Genomic DNA, 20529 nt, shown 5'->3' on the forward strand with positions numbered 1-20529 from the left:
CAGTCATAACATTAGCCATGTCCTGCAGTGTGATTTGTAATGGCCGCCCTGAAGTACTCGGCGTTACAATATCACGCACCTCCCGAGCGGGAGATGCAGGTACTGACACGTGAGGCAAGTTAGTCGGCATAACTTCCCCCTCGTTGTTTGGTGAATGATGTTCAATTTGTACAGAATGACTTTTATTCAAAGTAGCATCAATGCAATTAGTACATAAATTTCTATTGGGCTCCACCTTGGCTTTTGCACATATAGCACAGAGATATTCCTCTGAATCAGACATGTTTAACAAACTAGCAATTAAACTAGCAAGCTTGGAAATACTTTTCACTCAAATTACAAGTAATATGAAAAACGCACTGTGCCTTTAAGAAGCACAGAAAAAAATTATGACAGTTTAATAATAAGAAACCGGAAAAATTATAACAATCAGATTTTTCCCAGTAAAAGCATAAATTTAGCAAAGGATTGCCCCCATTAGCAATGGATAACTAACCCTTAATAGCAGAGAAACAAATGTACAAAATATAAACGTTTTTTTATCACAGTCAAAGCACAGTCTCACAGGTCTGCTGTGAGTGATTACCTCCCTCAAAATAATTTTTGAAGACCCTTGAGCTCTGTAGAGACGAACCGGATCATGCAGGAAGAGAAAAAGACTTTTGACTGAATTTCTGATGCGTAGCAAAAGCGCCAAAATAGGCCCCTCCCCCTCACCCACAGCAGTGAGGGAAGCTCAGTAAACTGTCTTAAATTAAAATAAACGACAGCCAAGTGGAAAAACAGTGCCCAAAACAATTTTTCACCCAGTACCTCAGATATTTAAACAATTTAGCATGCCAGCAAAAACGTTTAAAATTAAATATCATGAAATGTCATTAAACAGCCTGTTGCTAGACGTTCCCACTGCAAGTAAGGCTAAAGATTATATGCATATAGTATTACCCAGAGAAGTGCCATTCCCCAGAATACTGAAATGTACACATATATACATAAACAGCCTGATACCAGTTGCTACTACTGCATTTAAGGCTGAACTTACATTATATTGGTATTGGCAGTATTTTCTTAGTCAATTCCATTCCTCAGAATAATACACTGCAACATCCTCTTTGCAGGTGAACCTGCCCGCTGTCCCCTGATCTGAAGTTTACCTCATTCCTCAGAATGGCCGAGAACAGCAAAATGAATTTTAGCTACGCCGGCTAAAATCATCCAAAAACTCAGGTAGATTCTTCTTCAAATTCTACTTGAGAAGGAACAACACACTCCGGTGCTGTTTTAAAATAACAAACTTTTGATTGAAGATATAAAAACTAAGTATAATCACCACAGTCCTCTCACACATCCTATCTATTAGTTGGGTGCAAGAGAATGACTGGGTGTGACGTAGAGGGGAGGAGCTATATAGCAGCTCTGCTTGGGTGATCCTCTTGCACTTCCTGTTGGGGAGGAGTTAATATCCCAGAAGTAATGATGACCCGTGGACTGACCACACTTAACAGGAGAAAGAGCTGTTTTCTTTGGGGCATGCCCCGCAAAAGGCCCTTTTAAGGGCTGGTAAGGTAATAGAGCTGTTAACTTTTTATTTTAGAATAGGGTAGGGCATTTTTTTATTTTGGGGGCTTTGTTATTTTTTTAGGGGGCTTAGAGTAGGTGTAATTAGTTTAAAATTCTTGTAATCTTTTTTTATTTTTTGTAATTTAGTTTAGTTGATTTAATTGTAGGTAATTGTAGGTAGTTTAGTTAATTTATTTATTGATAGTGTAGTGTTAGGTTTAATTGTAACTTAGGTTAGGATTTATTTTACAGGTAATTTTGTAATTATTTTAACTAGGTAGCTATTAAATAGTTATTAACTATTTAATAGCTATTGTACCTAGTTAAAATAAATACAAAGTTGCCTGTAAAATAAATATAAATCCTAAAATAGCTACAATATAATTATTCGTTATATTGTAGCTATATTAGGGTTTATTTTACAGGTAAGTATTTAGCTTTAAATAGGAATAATTTATTTAATAAGAGTTAATTTATTTCGTTAGATAAAAATTATATTTAACTTAGGGGGGTGTTAGTATTAGGGTTAGACTTAGCTTTAGGGGTTAATACATTTATTAGAGTAGCGGCAAGGTCCGGTCGGCAGATTGGGGTTAATACTTGAAGTTAGGTGTCAAAGATGTTAGGGAGAGCAGATTAGGGGTTAATACTATATATTATAGGGTTTGCGAGGCGGGAGGTTAATACATTTATTATAGTGGCGGCGAGGTCCGGTCGGCAGATTAGGGGTTAATAAGTGTAGGTAAGGTAGCGGCGACGTTGGGGGGGGGCAGATTAGGGGTTAATAATTATAATGTAGGTGTCGGCGACGTTGGGGGCAGCAGATTAGGGGTTCATAGGGATAACGTAGGTTGTAGCGGTGTCCGGAGCGGCAGATTAGGGGTTAATAATATAATGCAGGGGTCAGCGATAGCGGGGGCGGCAGATTAGGGGTTAATAAGTGTAAGGTTAGGGGTGTTTAGACTCGGGGTTCATGTTAGCGTGTTAGGTGCAGACTTAGAAAGTGTTTCCCCATAGGAAACAATGGGGCTGCGTTAGGAGCTGAACGCTGCTTTTTTGCAGGTGTTAGGTTTTTTTTCAGCTCAAACTGCCCCATTGTTTCCTATGGGGGAATCGTGCACGAGCACGTTTTTCAAGCTGGCCGCTACCGTAAGCAACACTGGTATTTAGAGTTGAAGTGGCGTTAAATTATGCTCTACGCTTCCTTTTTGGAGCCTAACGCAGCCCTTCAGAGAACTCTAAATACCAGCGGTATTTAAAAGGTGCGGGGGAAAAAAAACATGCGTAGCTAACGCACCCCTTTGGCCGCAAAACTCTAAATCTAGCCGTAAGTTATTATCTTGTAAGGTTTTTTTTCTGGTTACTATTTCATCTGCTTGTAGAGTTTCAGAACTCTCTGCATTACAGTATGAGTCCCCTTACCTTATTTTTCATTTGGATAAGGTAGTTTTGCGTACTAAGTTAGGGTTTCTCCCTAAAGTGGTTTCAGATTGGAACATTAATCAGGAGATTGTTGTTCCTTCCTTGTGTCCTATCCATTCTTCTCAGAGGAAACGTCTGCTGCACAATCTGGATGTGGTGCGTGAATTGAAATTATATTTACAGGAGACTAAGGATTTTCTGCAATCTCCTGCTCTGTCTGTGGTTTTCTCTGGAAAACGTAAGGGGCAGAAAGCTACGGCTACTTCTATTTCTTTGTGGCTGAAGAGTATCATTAACTTGGCCTATGAAACTGCTGGACAGCAGCCTCCTGAGAGAGTTATGGCTCATTCTATAAGGGCTGTTTCCTCTTCCTGGGCATTCAAAAACCAAGTCCCCTAATTAAGCTTCTGTGGAACAGATTTGCAAGGCTGCAACTTGATCCTCTCTTCACACTTTTTCTAAGCTCTATAAGTTTGTTTCTTTTGCCCCGGCTGAGGCTTCTTTTGGGAGAAAGGTTCTTCAAGCAGTGGTGCCTTCCGTTTTAGGTTCCCTGTCTTGTCCCTCCCGTATCATCTGTGTCCTCTAGCTTGGGTATTGATTCCCAATAGTAATTAGATGATCCATGGACTTATTGCGTCATTAGAAAGAAAACAAAACTTATGCTTACCTGATAAATTTATTTATTTCTTGACACGATGAGTCCACGGCCGGACCTGTTTTTAAGACAGGCTTTTGTCATACTATAAACTTCAGACACCTCTGCACCTTGTTGCTTCCTTTCTCTCCTTTACTTCGGTCGAATGACTGGGGTTGGAGGGAAGGGAGGTGATATTTAACAGCTTTGCTGGGTGCTCTTTGCCGCCTCCTGCTGGGCAGGAGTGATATTCCCAATAGTAATTAGATGATCTGTGGACTCATCGTGTCAAGAAAGAAAGAAATTTATCAGGTAAGCATAAATTTTGTTTTTATTACTTAATGTATTAAGTTGGGAGACCACCCTATTCATGTACTGTGCATATACTACTTAATTATGTGTACTAAGCTTAATTAGGGGACTTGGTTTCTCCTCTTTATTGTCTGTTATAGGGGCTTACGCCACTTAGCTTGCTCCATATTAGAGAGAAGTTACCTATGTCCCATAAGGTAACAATACTTAGTGTTGTATCTTGGCTAACAGCTAGTGGATATGTTTCTACACTAGATTTATGAGTATACGCTAGTTTTATAGTTCAGTTGCTTCCACCTCCTGGGGCTTCTGCAGTGCCCCTACATCTCGACACCTCTCGACTTACATAATCTCTTAAATTTCCTCTAGGGTTTCACAGTATCTCTTTTTTTATTTCTCATATATGCGTGTATACATGTACTGTCTGAACCTCTGACATAGCCCTCTAAGATACTTCATGTCACTCTATATATAGCCAAGTGCCATGCCTGACAAAGCTTTACCCCATTGAACCCATTATCCTTTAACTCTATTAATATACTAATGGCAGAAGGGCAGTTTGGACATGGTATTTGCTCTAGTAGGGGCTTATATTGACTCGTATCTATTTATAAGGTTTGCAGACTCAGTCACTTCGATTAGGCAACACATTATCGAGTAGTAACCAATGGCCCAGTTGGCAGTTATTTACCTTAAAAAGACCCCCTATAAACACTGTTAATGTTCAAGTTGGGGTACATATCTACTATACTTAGCGTGAACTAACTTTGATGAGAAATAGAAAACTTATGGACTTACTATATGGTTATTCATAAGACAGATATAGCCAGCCTGCGAAATTCACTATAACAGCTTCTACCGGTTATTTACAACTACATAATACTAGTGTGTTCTCGACACGCTATTGGTAGCCGCACGATTGATAGCTGATACATGATAAATAGGTCTCTTAGTTCACATTTTAATATCTAATATATGTAGCAGGCAGGTCTTTGGTTAACCGAGCAGTACTGGGCATACTTAATTTTATTGGAACTTAGAGTGATTGGTCTGTTGCTTGCGGCCGAAGCGGCGGGCCATCCTATAGTTTCAAGCCCTACGACTCAGCTTTTAAGCATAAGTATGTTTAGATATGACGATGACCATAGTTTAAATGGCCACCTCTAAAATTAGGTTAACCCCCCCAATCGATTGCACACATAGAGTCCAATGTACTTAGTTCGGCTGTGACTTGAGACCTAACCTCATTTTTTATCTTACTCCTTATATGACGTATCAGTACCATAATAAGAACCCGCATACTATTTTCACCTTATTTTTTTTTTAGTTGACATATAACCTAACTATAAGGATTAATCATTTCCCTGTCACCACCCAGGACTTTACTCCTCTACACTACTACCCCTGACACAGCTATACTAATCTATATTTTTCTCCCAATGCTAGCACGTGCTGCTTATTTACAGTTTTATATTTTGTTGTAAATCTAGCCGTAATGGTATGGGTACATGTATGGGCTGAGAATGTATTTCACTTTATCACCCAAAATCATATCAGCATTTGATACTTTCAGCTCTCCCACAGTTCTGATGTCACTCAAGTCATCTGTAGATCCTCTCTCCACATTAGATAGGCCAGGGGGTAATATTTCTGTTACTTCATAGAACCCTGTCTGTCTCCATTACTGGGACAAAGGGATAGTGGGCGCGGTTAGGTTTAAATGTCTAGAATTGGTTCTAAAAAGAAGCTGATCAGTTCTCCTAGTGTGCTCTAGTACTTAAAGCCGTTAGAGCTAAGCTTAGTTTTATATTCTAACCTCATCTACTTTGACCTACTCCTAGCGGCTCTTACCGTATGTTGTATTCTGAGATCTCATATATTATTACACCCTATTCCTCCTCAAAATCCCATATGATGTCACTCCACTCTCCTGATTTATATGCTATTAGTGTGCAGTTCTAAGGCTCCATCAAATATGAGCGCTATAATGTCCTCCTATTGTACGGCATCAATGACTATAACGCCCGCCCTCTCCCCCCTAACTTAAAGCAGCTCTTGCCTGCTGAATTACCCCAACTTTCCAAAAGCCCAAGAGTGGCCATCACGTAACTACTAACGAACATAACATTACTGAATTGCCTGGCCCAGAAGAGGCCAGTACAGTAGTTACCCTATCAGAAAAAGGAGGTTTCACTTGTGCAAGTTTTATCCTTCTTCTGACACTTAGTTGTTTGCTATTACAGGTTTCACCGCCTATACTTTACTTACAAGTTATTATCTACCTATACTTATTTCTGAAGTAGGGTAATGTGTCATTGTGCAATCACTGTAATACCATGTCTACTTGACCACTGTACAAAAACCTCAATAAAAAAAAAAAAATTCAAAAAGGGATAGGAAAGTTAAAACTAAACTTGCATGATTCAGATACAGCAAGTAACTTTAAGACCCTTTTAACTTCACTTCTATTTTTAAATGTGCTTCGTTCTCTTAGTATCCCTTGTTGAAAAAGAATATGCACATATCATACAACAGTGGGAGCTGCTGCTCATTGGTGCCTGCACACATTTGTCTCTTGTGATTGGCTAACTAGATGTGTTCAGCTCAGTAGCGTATTTAGGTTTTGTGCTGCCCTAGGCACGCAAAATTCTGCTAAGAGGTTGTCTGTAGTGACTTAGAAACAGGCAGAAATTTAGAGGTTTAAATGTTATAAAGTAAATTAATATAACAATGCTGGGGAATGTAGTAAAGGCGTTATCTATCTTTTTATACAATAACAATTTTAGTGTTGAATGTCCCTTTAATGTGAGTAAAGGACACTGCCGGGTTACGACTCACTATGGGTTTGTTTTATTATCCTGTGTCTGCAGCTGTCTTTAGAGAATTACACATTGTCATAATGGGCACCACCATCTTGGAGCTCACGTTTTATTAGCACCTGGTGTATGAAGTGATGAACATTCACAGATAAGTGATGTTTTAGACTTTTTCACAGGGTTATCATCTTCTTCAGGAAACCACACACATTACAGAGCGAGACGTTTATATTCATTTTATATAACAGTTTAAAGAGGACATTAAACACTTTGAAATAGTAATATAAAATGATACATTACATATATAAATAAAAGTCTGCAATATACTTTTATTATTTATTTAGTCCCGTTTTCCTGTAATTCCATTATGAAATTGTCAGCTTTTCAGTTGCTGTTAGAAATGGAAGTGCAGAACACTGTTATATTAGTGCTGTTATGTAGTGCTCTTGCTGATGTATAATATTATGTGTTATAGAGATACCTAGGTAGTATCTGTAGCACTACATGACAGGTAATAGTGCTGGTATCTAGTGCTCTTGCTGATGTATAATATTGTGTGTTATAGAGATACCTAGGTAGTATCTGTAGCACTACATGATAGGTAATAGTGCTGTTATCTAGTGCTCTTGCTAATGTATAATATTGTGTTATAGAGATACCTAGGTAGTATCTGTAGCAATACATGACAGGTAATAGTGCTGTTATCTAGTGCTCTTGCTAATGTATAATATTGTGTTACAGAGATACCTAAGTAGTATCTGTAGCAATACATGACAGGTAATAGTGCTGTTATCTAGTGCTCTTACTAATGTATAATATTGTGTTATAGAGATACCTAGGTAGTATCTGTAGCACTACATGACAGGTATTAGTGCTGTTATCTAGTGATCTTGCTAATGTATAATATTGTGTGTTATAGAGATACCTAGGTAGTTTCTGTAGCACTACATGACAGGTAATAGTGCTATTATGTAGTGCTCTTGCTGATGTATAATATTGTGTGTTATAGAGATACCTAGGTAGTATCTGTATCACTACATGACAGGTAATAGTGCTGTTATCTAGTGCTCTTGCTAATGTATAATATTGTGTTACAGAGATACCTAAGTAGTATCTGTAGCAATACATGGCAGGTAATAGTGCTGTTATCTAGTGCTCTTACTAATGTATAATATTGTGTGTTATAGAGATACCTAGGTAGTATCTGTAGCACTACATGACAGGTAATAGTGCTGTTATCTAGTGCTCTTGCTAATGTATAATATTGTGTGTTATAGAGATACCTAGGTAGTATCTGTAGCACTACATGACAGGTATTAGTGCTGTTATCTAGTGATCTTGCTAATGTATAATATTGTGTGTTATAGAGATACCTAGGTAGTTTCTGTAGCACTACATGACAGGTAATAGTGCTGTTATGTAGTGCTCTTGCTGATGTATAATATTGTGTGTTATAGAGATACCTAGGTAGTATCTGTATCACTACATGACAGGTATTAGTGCTGTTATCTAGTGATCTTGCTAATGTATAATATTGTGTGTTATAGAGATACCTAGGTAGTATCTGTAGCACTACATGACAGGTAATAGTGCTGTTATCTAGTGCTCTTGCTAATGTATAATATTGTGTTACAGAGATACCTAAGTAGTATCTGTAGCAATACATGACAGGTAATAGTGCTGTTATCTAGTGCTCTTGCTAATGTATAATATTGTGTGTTATAGAGATACCTAGGTAGTATCTGTATCACTACATGACAGGTAATAGTGCTGTTATCTAGTGCTCTTGCTAATGTATAATATTGTGTGTTATAGAGATACCTAGGTAGTATCTGTAGCACTAAATGACAGGTAATAGTGCTGTTATGTAGTGCTCTTGCTAATGTAGAATATTGTGTGTTATAGAGATACCTAGGTAGTATCTGTAGCACTACATGACAGGTAATAGTGCTGTTATCTAGTGCTCTTGCTAATGTATAATATTGTGTGTTATAGAGATACCTAGGTAGTATCTGCAGCACTACATGACAGGTAATAGTGCTGTTATCTAGTGCTCTTACTAATGTATAATATTGTGTTATAGAGATACCTAGGTAGTATCTGTAACACTACATGACAGGTAATAGTGCTGTTATCTAGTGATCTTGCTAATGTATAATATTGTGTGTTATAGAGATACCTAGGTAGTATCTGTAGCACTACATGACAGGTAATAGTGCTGTTATCTAGTGCTCTTGCTAATGTATAATATTGTGTGTTATAGAAATACCTAGGTAGTATCTGTAGCACTACATGACAGGTAATAGTGCTGTTATCTAGTGCTCTTGCTAATGTATAATATTATGTGTTATAGAGATACCTAGGTAGTATATGTAGCACTACATGTCAGGCAATAGTGCTGTTATCTAGTGCTCTTGCTAATGTATAATATTGTGTGTTATAGACATACCTAGGTAGTATCTGTAGCACTACATGACAGGTAGTAATAGTGCTGTTATCTAGTGCTCTTGCTAATGTATAATATTGTGTGTTATAGAGATACCTAGGTAGCGTCTGTAGCACTACATGACAGGTAATAGTGCTGCTATCTAGTGCTCTTGCTAATGTATAATATTGTGTGTTATAGAGATACCTAGGTAGTATCTGTAGCACTACATGACAGGTAATAGTGCTGTTATCTAGTGCTCTTGCTAATGTATAATATTGTGTGTTATAGAGATACCTAGGTAGTATCTGTAGCACTACATGACAGGTAATAGTGCTGTTATCTACTGCTCTTGCTAATGTATAATATTGTGTGTTGTAGAGATACCTAGGTAGTATCTGTAGCACTACATGACAGGTAATAGTGCTGTTATCTAGTGCTCTTGCTAATGTATAATATTGTGTGTTGTAGAGATACCTAGGTAGTATCTGTAGCACTACATGACAGGTAATAGTGTTGTTATCTAGTGCTCCTGCTAATGTATAATATTGTGTGTTATAGAGATACCTAGGTAGTATCTGTAGCACTATATGACAGGTAATAGTGCTGTTATCTAGTGCTCTTGTTAATGTATAATATTGTGTGTTATAGAGATACCTAGGTAGTATCTGTAGCACTACATGACAGGTAATAGTGCTGTTATCTAGTGCTCTTGCTAATGTATAATATTGTGTGTTATAGAGATACCTAGGTAGTATCTGTAGCACTACATGACAGGTAATAGTGCTGTTATCTAGTGCTCTTGCTAATGTATAATATTGTGTGTTATAGAGATACCTAGGTAGTATCTGTAGCACTACATGACAGGTAATAGTGCTGTTATCTAGTGCTCTTGCTAATGTATAATATTGTGTGTTATAGAGATACCTAGGTAGTATCTGTAGCACTACATGACAGGTAATAGTGCTGTTATCTAGAGCTCTTGCTAATGTATAATATTGTGTTACAGAGATACCTAAGTAGTATCTGTAGCACTACATGACAGGTAATAGTGCTGTTATCTAGTGCTCTTGCTAATGTATAATATTGTGTGTTATAGAGATACCTAGGTAGTATCTGTAGCACTACATGACAGGTAATAGTGCTGTTATTTAGTGCTCTTGCTAATGTATAATATTGTGTGTTATAGAGATACCTAGGTAGTATCTGTAGCACTACATGACAGTAAATAGTGCTGTTATCTAGTGCTCTTGCTAATGTATAATATTGTGTTATAGAGATACCTAGGTAGTACCAGTAGCACTACATGACAGGCAATGGTGCGGTTATCTAGTGCTCTTGCTAATGTATAATATTGTGTGTTATATAGATACCTAGGTAGTATCTGTAGCACTACATGACAGGTAATAGTGCTGTTATCTAGTGCTCTTGCTGATGTATAATATTGTGTGTTATAGAGATACCTAGGTAGTATCTGTAGCACTACATGACAGGCAATAGTGCTGTTATCTAGTGCTCTTGCTAATGTATAATATTGTGTGTTATAGATATACCTAGGTAGTATCTGTAGCACTACATGACAGGAAATAGTGCTGTTATCTAGTGCTCTTGCTAATGTATAATATTGTGTTATAGAGATACCTAGGTAGTATCTTCAGCACTACATGACAGGAAATAGTGCTGTTATCTAGTGCTCTTGCTAATGTAGAATATTGTGTGTTATAGAGATACCTAGGTAGTATCTGTAGCACTACATGACAGGTAATAGTGCTGTTATCTAGTGCTCTTGCTAATGTATAATATTGTGTTATAGAGATACCTAGATAGTATATGTAGCACTACATGACAGGAAATAGTGCTGTTATCTAGTGCTCTTGCTAATGTATAATATTGTGTTATAGAGATACCTAGGTAGCATCTGTAGCACTACATGACAGGTAATAGTGCTGTTATCTAGTGCTCTTGCTAATGTATAATATTGTGTTATAGAGATACCTAGATAGTATATGTAGCACTACATGACAGGAAATAGTGCTGTTATCTAGTGCTCTTGCTAATGTATAATATTGTGTTATAGAGATACCTAGGTAGCATCTGTAGCACTACATGACAGGTAATAGTGCTGTTATCTAGTGCTCTTGCTAATGTATAATATTGTGTGTTATAGAGATACCTAGGTAATATCTGTAGCACTACATGACAGGTAATAGTGCTGTTATCTAGTGCTCTTGCTAATGTATAATATTATGTGTTATAGAGATACCTAGGTAGTGTCTGTAGCACTACATGACAGGTAATAGTGCTGTTATCTAGTGCTCTTGCTAATGTATAATATTGTGTTATAGAGATACCTAGGTAGTATCTGTAGCACTACATGACAGGTAATAGTGCTGTTATCTAGTGCTCTTGCTGATGTATAATATTGTCTGTTATAGAGATACCTAGGTAGTATCTGTAGCACTACATGACAGGCAATAGTGCGGTTATCTAGTGCTCTTGCTAATGTATATTATTGTGTGTTATAGAGATACCTAGGTAGTGTCTGTAGCACTACATGACAGGTAATAGTGCTGTTATCTAGTGCTCTTGCTGATGTATAATATTGTGTGTTATAGAGATACCTAGGTAGTATCTGTAGCACTACATGACAGGTAATAGTGCTGTTATCTAGTGCTCTTGCTAATTTATAATATTGTGTGTTATAGAGATACCTAGGTAGTATCCGTAGCACTACATGACAGGTAATAGTGCTGTTATCTAGTGCTCTTGCTAATGTATAATATTATGTGTTATAGAGATACCTAGGTAGTATCTGTAGCACTACATGACAGGTAATAGTACTGTTATCTAGTGCTCTTGCTAATGTATAATATTGTGTGTTATAGAGATACCTAGGTAGTATCTGTAACACTACATGACAGGTAATAGTGCTGTTATCTAGTGCTCTTGCTAATGTATAATATTGTGTGTTACAGAGATACCTAGGTAGTATCTGTAGCACTACATGACAGGTAATAGTGCTGTTATGTAGTGCTCTTGCTAATGTATAATATTGTGTGTTATAGAGATACCTAGGTAGTATCTGTAGCACTACATGACAGGTAATAGTGCTGTTATCTAGTGCTCTTGCTAATATATAATATTGTGTGTTATAGAGATACCTAGGTAGTATCTGTAGCACTACATGACAGGTAATAGTGCTGTTATCTAGTGCTCTTGCTAATGTATAATATTGTGTGTTATAGAGATACCTTATTAGTATCTGTAGCACTACATGACAGGCAATAGTGCTGTTATCTAGTGCTCTTGCTAATGTATAATATTGTGTTATAGAGATACCTAGGTAGTATCCGTAGCACTACATGATAGGTAATAGTGCTGTTATCTAGTGCTCTTGCTAATGTATAATATAGTGTGTTATAGAGATACCTAGGTAGTATCTGTAGCAATACATGACAGGTAATAGTGCTGTTATCTAGTGCTCTTGCTAATGTATAATATTGTGTGTTATAGAGATACCTTATTAGTATCTGTAGCACTACATGACAGGCAATAGTGCGGTTATCTAGTGCTCTTGCTAATGTATAATATTATGTGTTATAGAGATACCTAGGTAATATCTGTAGCACTACATGACAGGTAATAGTGCTGTTATCTAGTGCTCTTGCTAATGTATAATATTATGTGTTATAGAGATACCTAGGTATTATCTGTAGCACTACATGACAGGTAATAGTGCTGTTATCTAGTGCTCTTACTGATGTATAATATTGTGTGTTATAGAGATACCTAGGTAGTGTCTGTAGCACTACATGACAGGCAATAGTGCTGTTATCTAGTGCTCTTGCTAATGTATAATATTGTGTTATAGAGATACCTAGGTAGTATCTGTAGCACTACATGACAGGTAATAGAGCTGTTATCTAGTGCTCTTGCTAATGTATAATATTATGTGTTATAGAGATACCTAGGTAGTATCCGTAGCACTACATGACAGGTAATAGTGCTGTTATCTAGTGCTCTTGCTAATGTATAATATTGTGTGTTATAGAGATACCTAGGTACCCCAAGGCAGAACATGCAGTGATCTGAGATGTCATCGCAGATAATGCAGCATGTCTGCAGAAAGAACATGATACATGCAGGAATTGTTAGCGATTTAACTTTTCAGCGCTGCTCCACATTAGGCTGTTCTCTTCAAACAGAGCTGTTCTCTGGCTGCACTGTCTGTGTAAGTTTTCCTTATCACAGTTTATCCAGAGCAAAGTGCTGTTTTAAGTGAACAGTGAAATAAGCAGTAGCACTGCAAAGCAGTAGTGCATTGATTGACTGGCTCTCAGAGATTGTTTCAAGCCCATACCCTAGCCTTTAACTGTCTACAAAGCTGTTTTGATATCTGAGTGTAAGACATTTGTATGAGCAATGCACCTTTTTTATTACTACTTCTATGTTAGACTATGTCTGCAGCTAATTCCTATGTAATTTTCAACTACTGCACTATATTATAATACTTTAAATATTGCTTTATTCTCCATTTAAATTTGATCTGGTGCTTTAGTGTAACTGCCTAATTTAAAATTGAATTTGATTTAAAAATGACCTGCAGAAAAATTTTCACTTAAAAAATCTCATTGCAGAAAGTGAAAAAAAGTTCTGCCACTGGGCCTAGGTAGTATCTGTAGCACTACATGACAGGTAATAGTGCTGTTATCTAGTGCTCTTGCTAATGTATAATATTGTGTTATAGAGATACCTTATTAGTATCTGTAGCACTACATGACAGGCAATAGTGCGGTTATCTAGTGCTCTTGCTAATGTATAATATTATGTGTTATAGAGATACCTAGGTAGTATCTGTAGCATTACATGACAGGTAATAGTGCTGTTATCTAGTGCTAATGTATAATATTGTGTTATAGAGATACCTAGGTAGTATCTGTAGCACTACATGACAGGTAATAGTGCTGTTATCTAGTGCTCTTGCTAATGTATAATATTATGTGTTATAGAGATACCTAGGTATTATCTGTAGCACTACATGACAGGTAATAGTGCTGTTATCTAGTGCTCTTGCTGATGTATAATATTGTGTGTTATAGAGATACCTAGGTAGTGTCTGTAGCACTACATGACAGGCAATAGTGCTGTTATCTAGTGCTCTTGCTAATGTATAATATTGTGTTATAGAGATACCTAGGTAGTATCTGTAGCACTACATGACAGGTAATAGTACTGTTATCTAGTGCTCTTGCTAATGTATATTACTGTGTTATAGAGATACCTAGGTAGTATCTGTAGCACTACATGACAGGTAATAGTGCTGTTATCTATTGCTCTTGCTAATTTATAATATTGTGTGTTATAGAGATACCTAGGTAGTATCCGTAGCACTACATGACAGGTAATAGTGCTGTTATCTAATGCTCTTGCTAATGTATAATATTGTGTGTTATAGAGATACCTAGGTAGCATCTGTAGCACTACATGACAGGTAATAGTGCTGTTATCTAGTGCTCTTGCTAATGTATAATATTGTGTTATAGAGATACCTAGGTAGTATCTGTAGCACAACATGACAGGTAATAGTGCTGTTATTTTGTGTTCTTGCTAATTATAATATTGTGTTATAGAGATACCTAGGTAGTGTCTGTAACACTACATGACAGGCAATAGTGCTGTTATCTAGTGCTCTTGCTAATGTATAATATTGTGTGTTATAGAGATACCTAGGTAGTATATGTAGCACTACATGACAGGTAATAGTGCTGTTATCTAGTGCTCTTGCTAATGTATAATATTGTGTGTTATAGAGATACCTAGGTAGTATCTGTAGCACTTCATGACAGGTAATAGTGCTGTTATCTAGTGCTCTTGATAATGTATAATATTGTGTTATAGAGATACCTAGGTAGTATCTGTAGCACTTCATGACAGGTAATAGTGCTGTTATCTAGTGCTTTTGCTAATGTATAATATTGTGTGTTATAGAGGTACCTAGGTAGTATCTGTAGCACTTCATGACAGGTAATAGTGCTGTTATCTAGTGCTCTTGCTAATGTATAATATTGTGTGTTATAGAGGTACCTAGGTAGTATCTGTAGCACTACATGACAGGTAATAGTGCTGTTATCTAGTGCTCTTGCTAATGTATAATATTGTGTGTTATAGAGATACCTAGGTAGTATCTGTAGCACTACATGACAGGTAATAGTGCTGTTATCTAGTGCTCTTGCTAATGTATAATATTGTGTGTTATAGAGATACCTAGGCAGTATATGAAGCACTACGACAGGTAATAGTGCTGTTATCTAGTGCTCTTGCTAATGTATAATATTGTGTGTTATAGAGATACCTAGGTAGTATATGTAGCACTACGACAGGTAATAGTGCTGTTATCTAGTGCTCTTTCTAATGTATAATATTGTGTTATAGAGATACCTAGGTAGTATCTGTAGCACTACATGACAGGTAATAGTGCTGTTATCTAGTGCTCTTGCTAATGTATAATATTGTGTTATAGAGATACCTAGGTAGTATATGTAGCACTACGACAGGTAATAGTGCTGTTATCTAGTGCTCTTGCTAATGTATAATATTGTGTGTTATAGAGATACCTAGGTAGTATCTGTAGCACTACATGACAGGTAATAGTGCTGTTATCTAGTGCTCTTGCTAATGTATAATATTGTGTGTTATAGAGATACCTAGGTAGTATCTGTAGCACTACATGACAGGTAATAGTGCTGTTATCTAGTGCTCTTGCTAATGTATAATATTGTGTTATAGAGATACCTAGGTAGTATATGTAGCACTACGACAGGTAATAGTGCTGTTATCTAGTGCTCTTGCTAATGTATAATATTATGTGTTATAGAGATACCTAGGTAGTATCTGTAGCACTACATGACAGGTAATAGTGCTGTTATCTAGTGCTCTTGCTAATGTATAATATTGTGTTATAGAGATACCTAGGTAGTATATGTAGCACTACGACAGGTAATAGTGCTGTTATCTAGTGCTCTTGCTAATGTATAATATTCTTGCAAAACTGCTGCTATATAGTGCTCCAGATACGTGCACACTTCTGAGCTTAACTCTTTGCTTTTCAACAAAAGATACCAAGAGAATAAAGAAAATTTGATACTAAAGTAAATTAAAAGTTGTTTAAAATTGTATTTTGGCATTTATGTCCCTTTAAACTTAGAATTAGATCCGTTATATAAAGGCATTATAGAATAAGATACAAATGTAATAACAATTACTTCTCACCTGTACAGGGGTCTGAATGAGCTTCAGTATCTCGTGTGTCCCCTATCGCGCTCTCTTTCTCTGCTTTCTGTAATACTGTGAATGCATTTTCATCTTGGAACCCTGTAAATAAATAAAAGGACATTAAACACTGCTGGGGTTTGTGTACAAATTATGCTTGTGCCACTCTCACTAGAGAAGCCAAAAAGTAAATGATGTGATCTTTGTTCCATTTAAAATGCTGCAAATCTCATACGCAAGATATGTGATTGCTTAGAGCAGTGGACAAACTAATTACCAGTTAGCTCTAATTGGCTACATATTAAAGGTATGGGAAATAGTTCATTTATGTGAGAGAGAGAGAGAGAGAGAAAGAGAGCGAGAGAGAAAAAGAGAAAAAGAGAGAGAGAGAAAAAGAGAGAGAGAGAAAAAGAGAGAGAGAGAAAGAGAGAGAGAGAGAGAGAGAGAGAGAGAGAAAGAAAGAGAGAGAGAGAGAGAGAGAGAGAGAGAGAGGGAAAGGAAGAAAGAGAGCGAGAGAGAGAGAAAGAAAGGAAGAAAGAGAGATAAAGAAAGCGAGAGAGAAAGAAAAAAGTGAGAGAGAAAGAGAGAGAGAAAGAGAGAGAGAAAGAGAGAGAGAGAGAAAGAGAGAGAGAAAAAGAGAGAGAAAGAGAGAGAGAGAAAAAGAGAGAGAGAGAGAAAAAAGAGAAAGAGAAAAAAAAGAGAGAGAGAAAAAAAAAAGAGAGAAAAAGAGAGAGAGAGAGAAAGAGAAAGAAAGAGAGAGAGAGAGAGAGAGAGAGAGAAAGAAAGAGAGAAAGAGAGAGAGAGAACATAAATTATGCTTACCTGATAATTTCATTTTCTTCCGTGGGAAAGAGTCCACAGCCGCATTCATTACTTGTGGGAAATAAGAACCTGGCCACCAGGAGGAGGCAAAAACACACCAGCCAAAGGCTCAAATACTCCTCCCACTTCCCCTATCCCCCAGTCATTCTGCTGAGGAACAAGGACCAGTGGAAGAAATATCAAGGTGAAAGGGTGCGAGAAGACTATACACGAAACGCCTAAAAAAAACGGGTGGGAGGCTGTGGACTCTTTCCCACGGAAGAAAATGAAATGATCAGGTAAGCATAATTTATGTTTTTCTTCCTAATGGGAAAGAGTCCACAGCCGCATTCATTACTTGTGGGAAAATTATACCCAAGCCAAAGAGGACACTGAATGACAAGAATTGGAAGGTAAGAGGTGGCCCAATCTGCGTGCACCAGAGCTGAACCACATCCCATAAAAAAAAAGTCCTGCTCCATCCAAAAACCGAGAACAAAAACCATGAAGAAAAACGGCCCCAAGGACACAAACGACAGTCCCAAGCCTGGCTAAAAACCACACACAACGCAACCAAGCCAACAGGACTCGAAGCCCCCTATCGCCCATAGGCAGATCCCAGACACACGCCCCCAATAAACTGACCAACAACTCCCCAAAGGAAAAAGCAAGGTAGAGGGATAACTAACCAGATCTCTGTCTTCCAACAGACAGATCAATCTAGCTCACGAGACTCAAGAAAGCCTCACCAGATGCCAAGAAAAAGGGCATCATCAGCCAAACACGACCAGGGCGGAGACCGAAAAAGAGAACGAAAAGTATCTCAAGAAACAGAAAAACCGCACAGACGACTAAATAGCATGCCATAATGCAAATCACAGAACAAAGAGAAAAAAAAAACCCTGTCCAGCTCCCCAGCTGGAGGGAACCAAGGAGTTTGCCTCAAACCATAAAAGAGACTGAGGCGCCTCCCGACGAAAACCCTGCAGCCCGGGATAAAAGGAACCAGCAAAACCAAGTTCCTCAAAGAGCACCTCAACAGGGACCCAATTAATCCAAAAGAAAACAGAGGCATCTGACAAGTCGAAAGATGACCAGAACCACAGCCTAGGATCCTGAGATAACCAGGGACGTCTTCCACCACCACAGAACTGCCGCAACGAGGACCGCTCACACACATAAAGACCGACCTGTCAACGACAGGAAAAAGTCCAGGGACGGAGTCCCACCCCTCCCTGAACGAGAGGGGAAAAAAACAACCAGCCACATCAAAAGAGTGCGACCAGAAACTCGGGCAGAGTCCCACCAGAACCAGAGGAACACAGAAGCCAATTCCCAAGGGTATCTCCATCCCTGAACCAGGGACTAATTAGAAAAACACCAACAGAGAGACAAAAGTCCCCCAAGGGAAGACTGAGGGCAAGGGAAACCAGCACCAAAAACGAGCCAGCCCCCAAAAGGAGCAGAAACTACCCGAGGAGCAATCTCGGGGCCCCACAACTGATGCCGTTGTATAAGCTGTGAGGACAAAGTGACCCTTACCAAGGCACTCCACAGGAATGCTGATTCAAGGTCAAAGCCCCAGACCAACAGACCCCAAAGGAAGTCCAGAACACAGTCCCTCACAGAAACAAAGGCCCCGAACAGCCATAAGAAGGGACCAGATTCTCTAAAAGAGAGAAAATGAAGAACCCCCTCCAGATGCAACCCGAATACCGGAGGGAAAAAACGGGGACATGTATAAACAGAGCTATACCAACACCACCCGGAAAACACAAATCCTATCCCAGATCCGCAAATAGACCTGAAGGAGGAGGACGTCACAGAGAGTCTTCCACAAACTCAAAACCCAAGTCGAACAAAACTTGAGCCAGATCCCGACCCAAATTCCGGTCAGACACTCCTCACCCAAGGAAGTAACCCGAAAAAACAGGAACTCTAGAAAACCCCAAGAAAAAGGACCGCAAAAAATGCAAAACCGATCTCAAGGCGATAGAACCCTCGACACAGAGACAAACTCCGCAACATGCAGAAACTAGGGTCCCACATCGGTCCCCAATTCAAAGAGGGTGGAATAGAATTCTGGAAAAAAACAGAACCAGAACTGAGTTCCTGCCAGAGGAGACCTCCAGCAACAGCGAAGAGGCAAACCAGCCCCCCGCGTGGCAAGCCACAAGCTAGTCACCCAACAGCACAGCTGCCGTATCACAGAGAATGCAAGCGTGAAACCTATTATCTCTCGCATACCATCAAGCACCATAAAGGGATCCATTAAAAGCGGAACGAAAATGAGGTCCAGAGACCTGAGGAGCCTCAACCCCCCAAAGGGCAGCAAGAAATCCAAGACCAAGATCCAAAAACCGCCCTAGCGGAGAAGGCCCCGCCCCCCTATCAGGAGAGCCAGAAGCGACGCGGCGGAAAACCACCGACACAAGCCCGGGGGATAGATTGGCACGCCCAATCTCTTCCGGTATTCGGACCCAAAAGTCCGCGATTTAGATGTATAGCGTAGTTTGTGAAAACAAACAATGTAACAATAAAACAAACACTCAAGGTCCCGCTGGACCTGCCAGGCGCAACATGCGTCACTGACAACTTAACAAGGTGCACACAAACCTCCGGAGCTAACAAGTCCGTTAACAACTTCCATGGAAGCAAGTAAAGGCAAGCCCATCCCAGAAATTCCAGAAGGAATAATAAAATAAAAAATATCCTAACAGGATGAAATAAAATGAGGCAGCCCGAAGGCATCTGCCAGGACAGGAGATGATCAACACCACTAGTCTAGCTTGAAGCACCATTCGAGGACTGCACATTCCACGACTGATAAAGGAGAATATCCCCCAATAAGTCGAAAAGACGACGGAGTAGGACGCGCAGCCGCATGATCCGATAACGAAAGGTGCAACATGGAGTAATATTCACCCCCGGGGGAAACTGAATAGACCCACCCGAAGTCTGGACACCCGGGATAGTCAGGCAAGAACACAACCACGCAGAAACCTCTGGGTCCTGCATGCGAACCAGCGCCATCAAGACATTCAAGCCAAAATGACCTGCCACCTCCAGGGGAAACAAATCATCCTGTGCGGAGGGAGAATTAACATTAGGGTTACCCGCAAATGTAGTGGAAGGGTGCTGATGGGAATCCGCCGTTTGAGGGACAGAGCCCCCAGAGGCTGATGGCTCAGTAGGCTGATGGCTCAGTAGGCCCCTGGTTCCCCGAGCCCGAGGAACCAGGCGCCCTAAGCAGACACAAGAGACAGGACTGATAGACCTGCGTCAGTGGG

At 39.0% G+C, this 20529-nt stretch overlaps 1 protein-coding gene across 1 annotated transcript in view; it reads right to left on the minus strand.

The window, feature by feature from the left end:
* Positions 1–20529, minus strand: part of LOC128636660 (histone-lysine N-methyltransferase PRDM9-like) — a 58373-nt gene that overhangs the window by 30630 nt on the left and 7214 nt on the right. The window contains exon 3 of the mRNA XM_053689652.1: positions 16439–16540. Coding sequence (XP_053545627.1) covers positions 16439–16540 — 102 coding nt within the window. The remainder of the gene's footprint in view (positions 1–16438; positions 16541–20529) is intronic.

This window comes from Bombina bombina, chromosome 7 (assembly GCF_027579735.1).
Source record: "Bombina bombina isolate aBomBom1 chromosome 7, aBomBom1.pri, whole genome shotgun sequence".
Taxonomy (NCBI): Eukaryota; Metazoa; Chordata; class Amphibia; order Anura; family Bombinatoridae; genus Bombina; species Bombina bombina.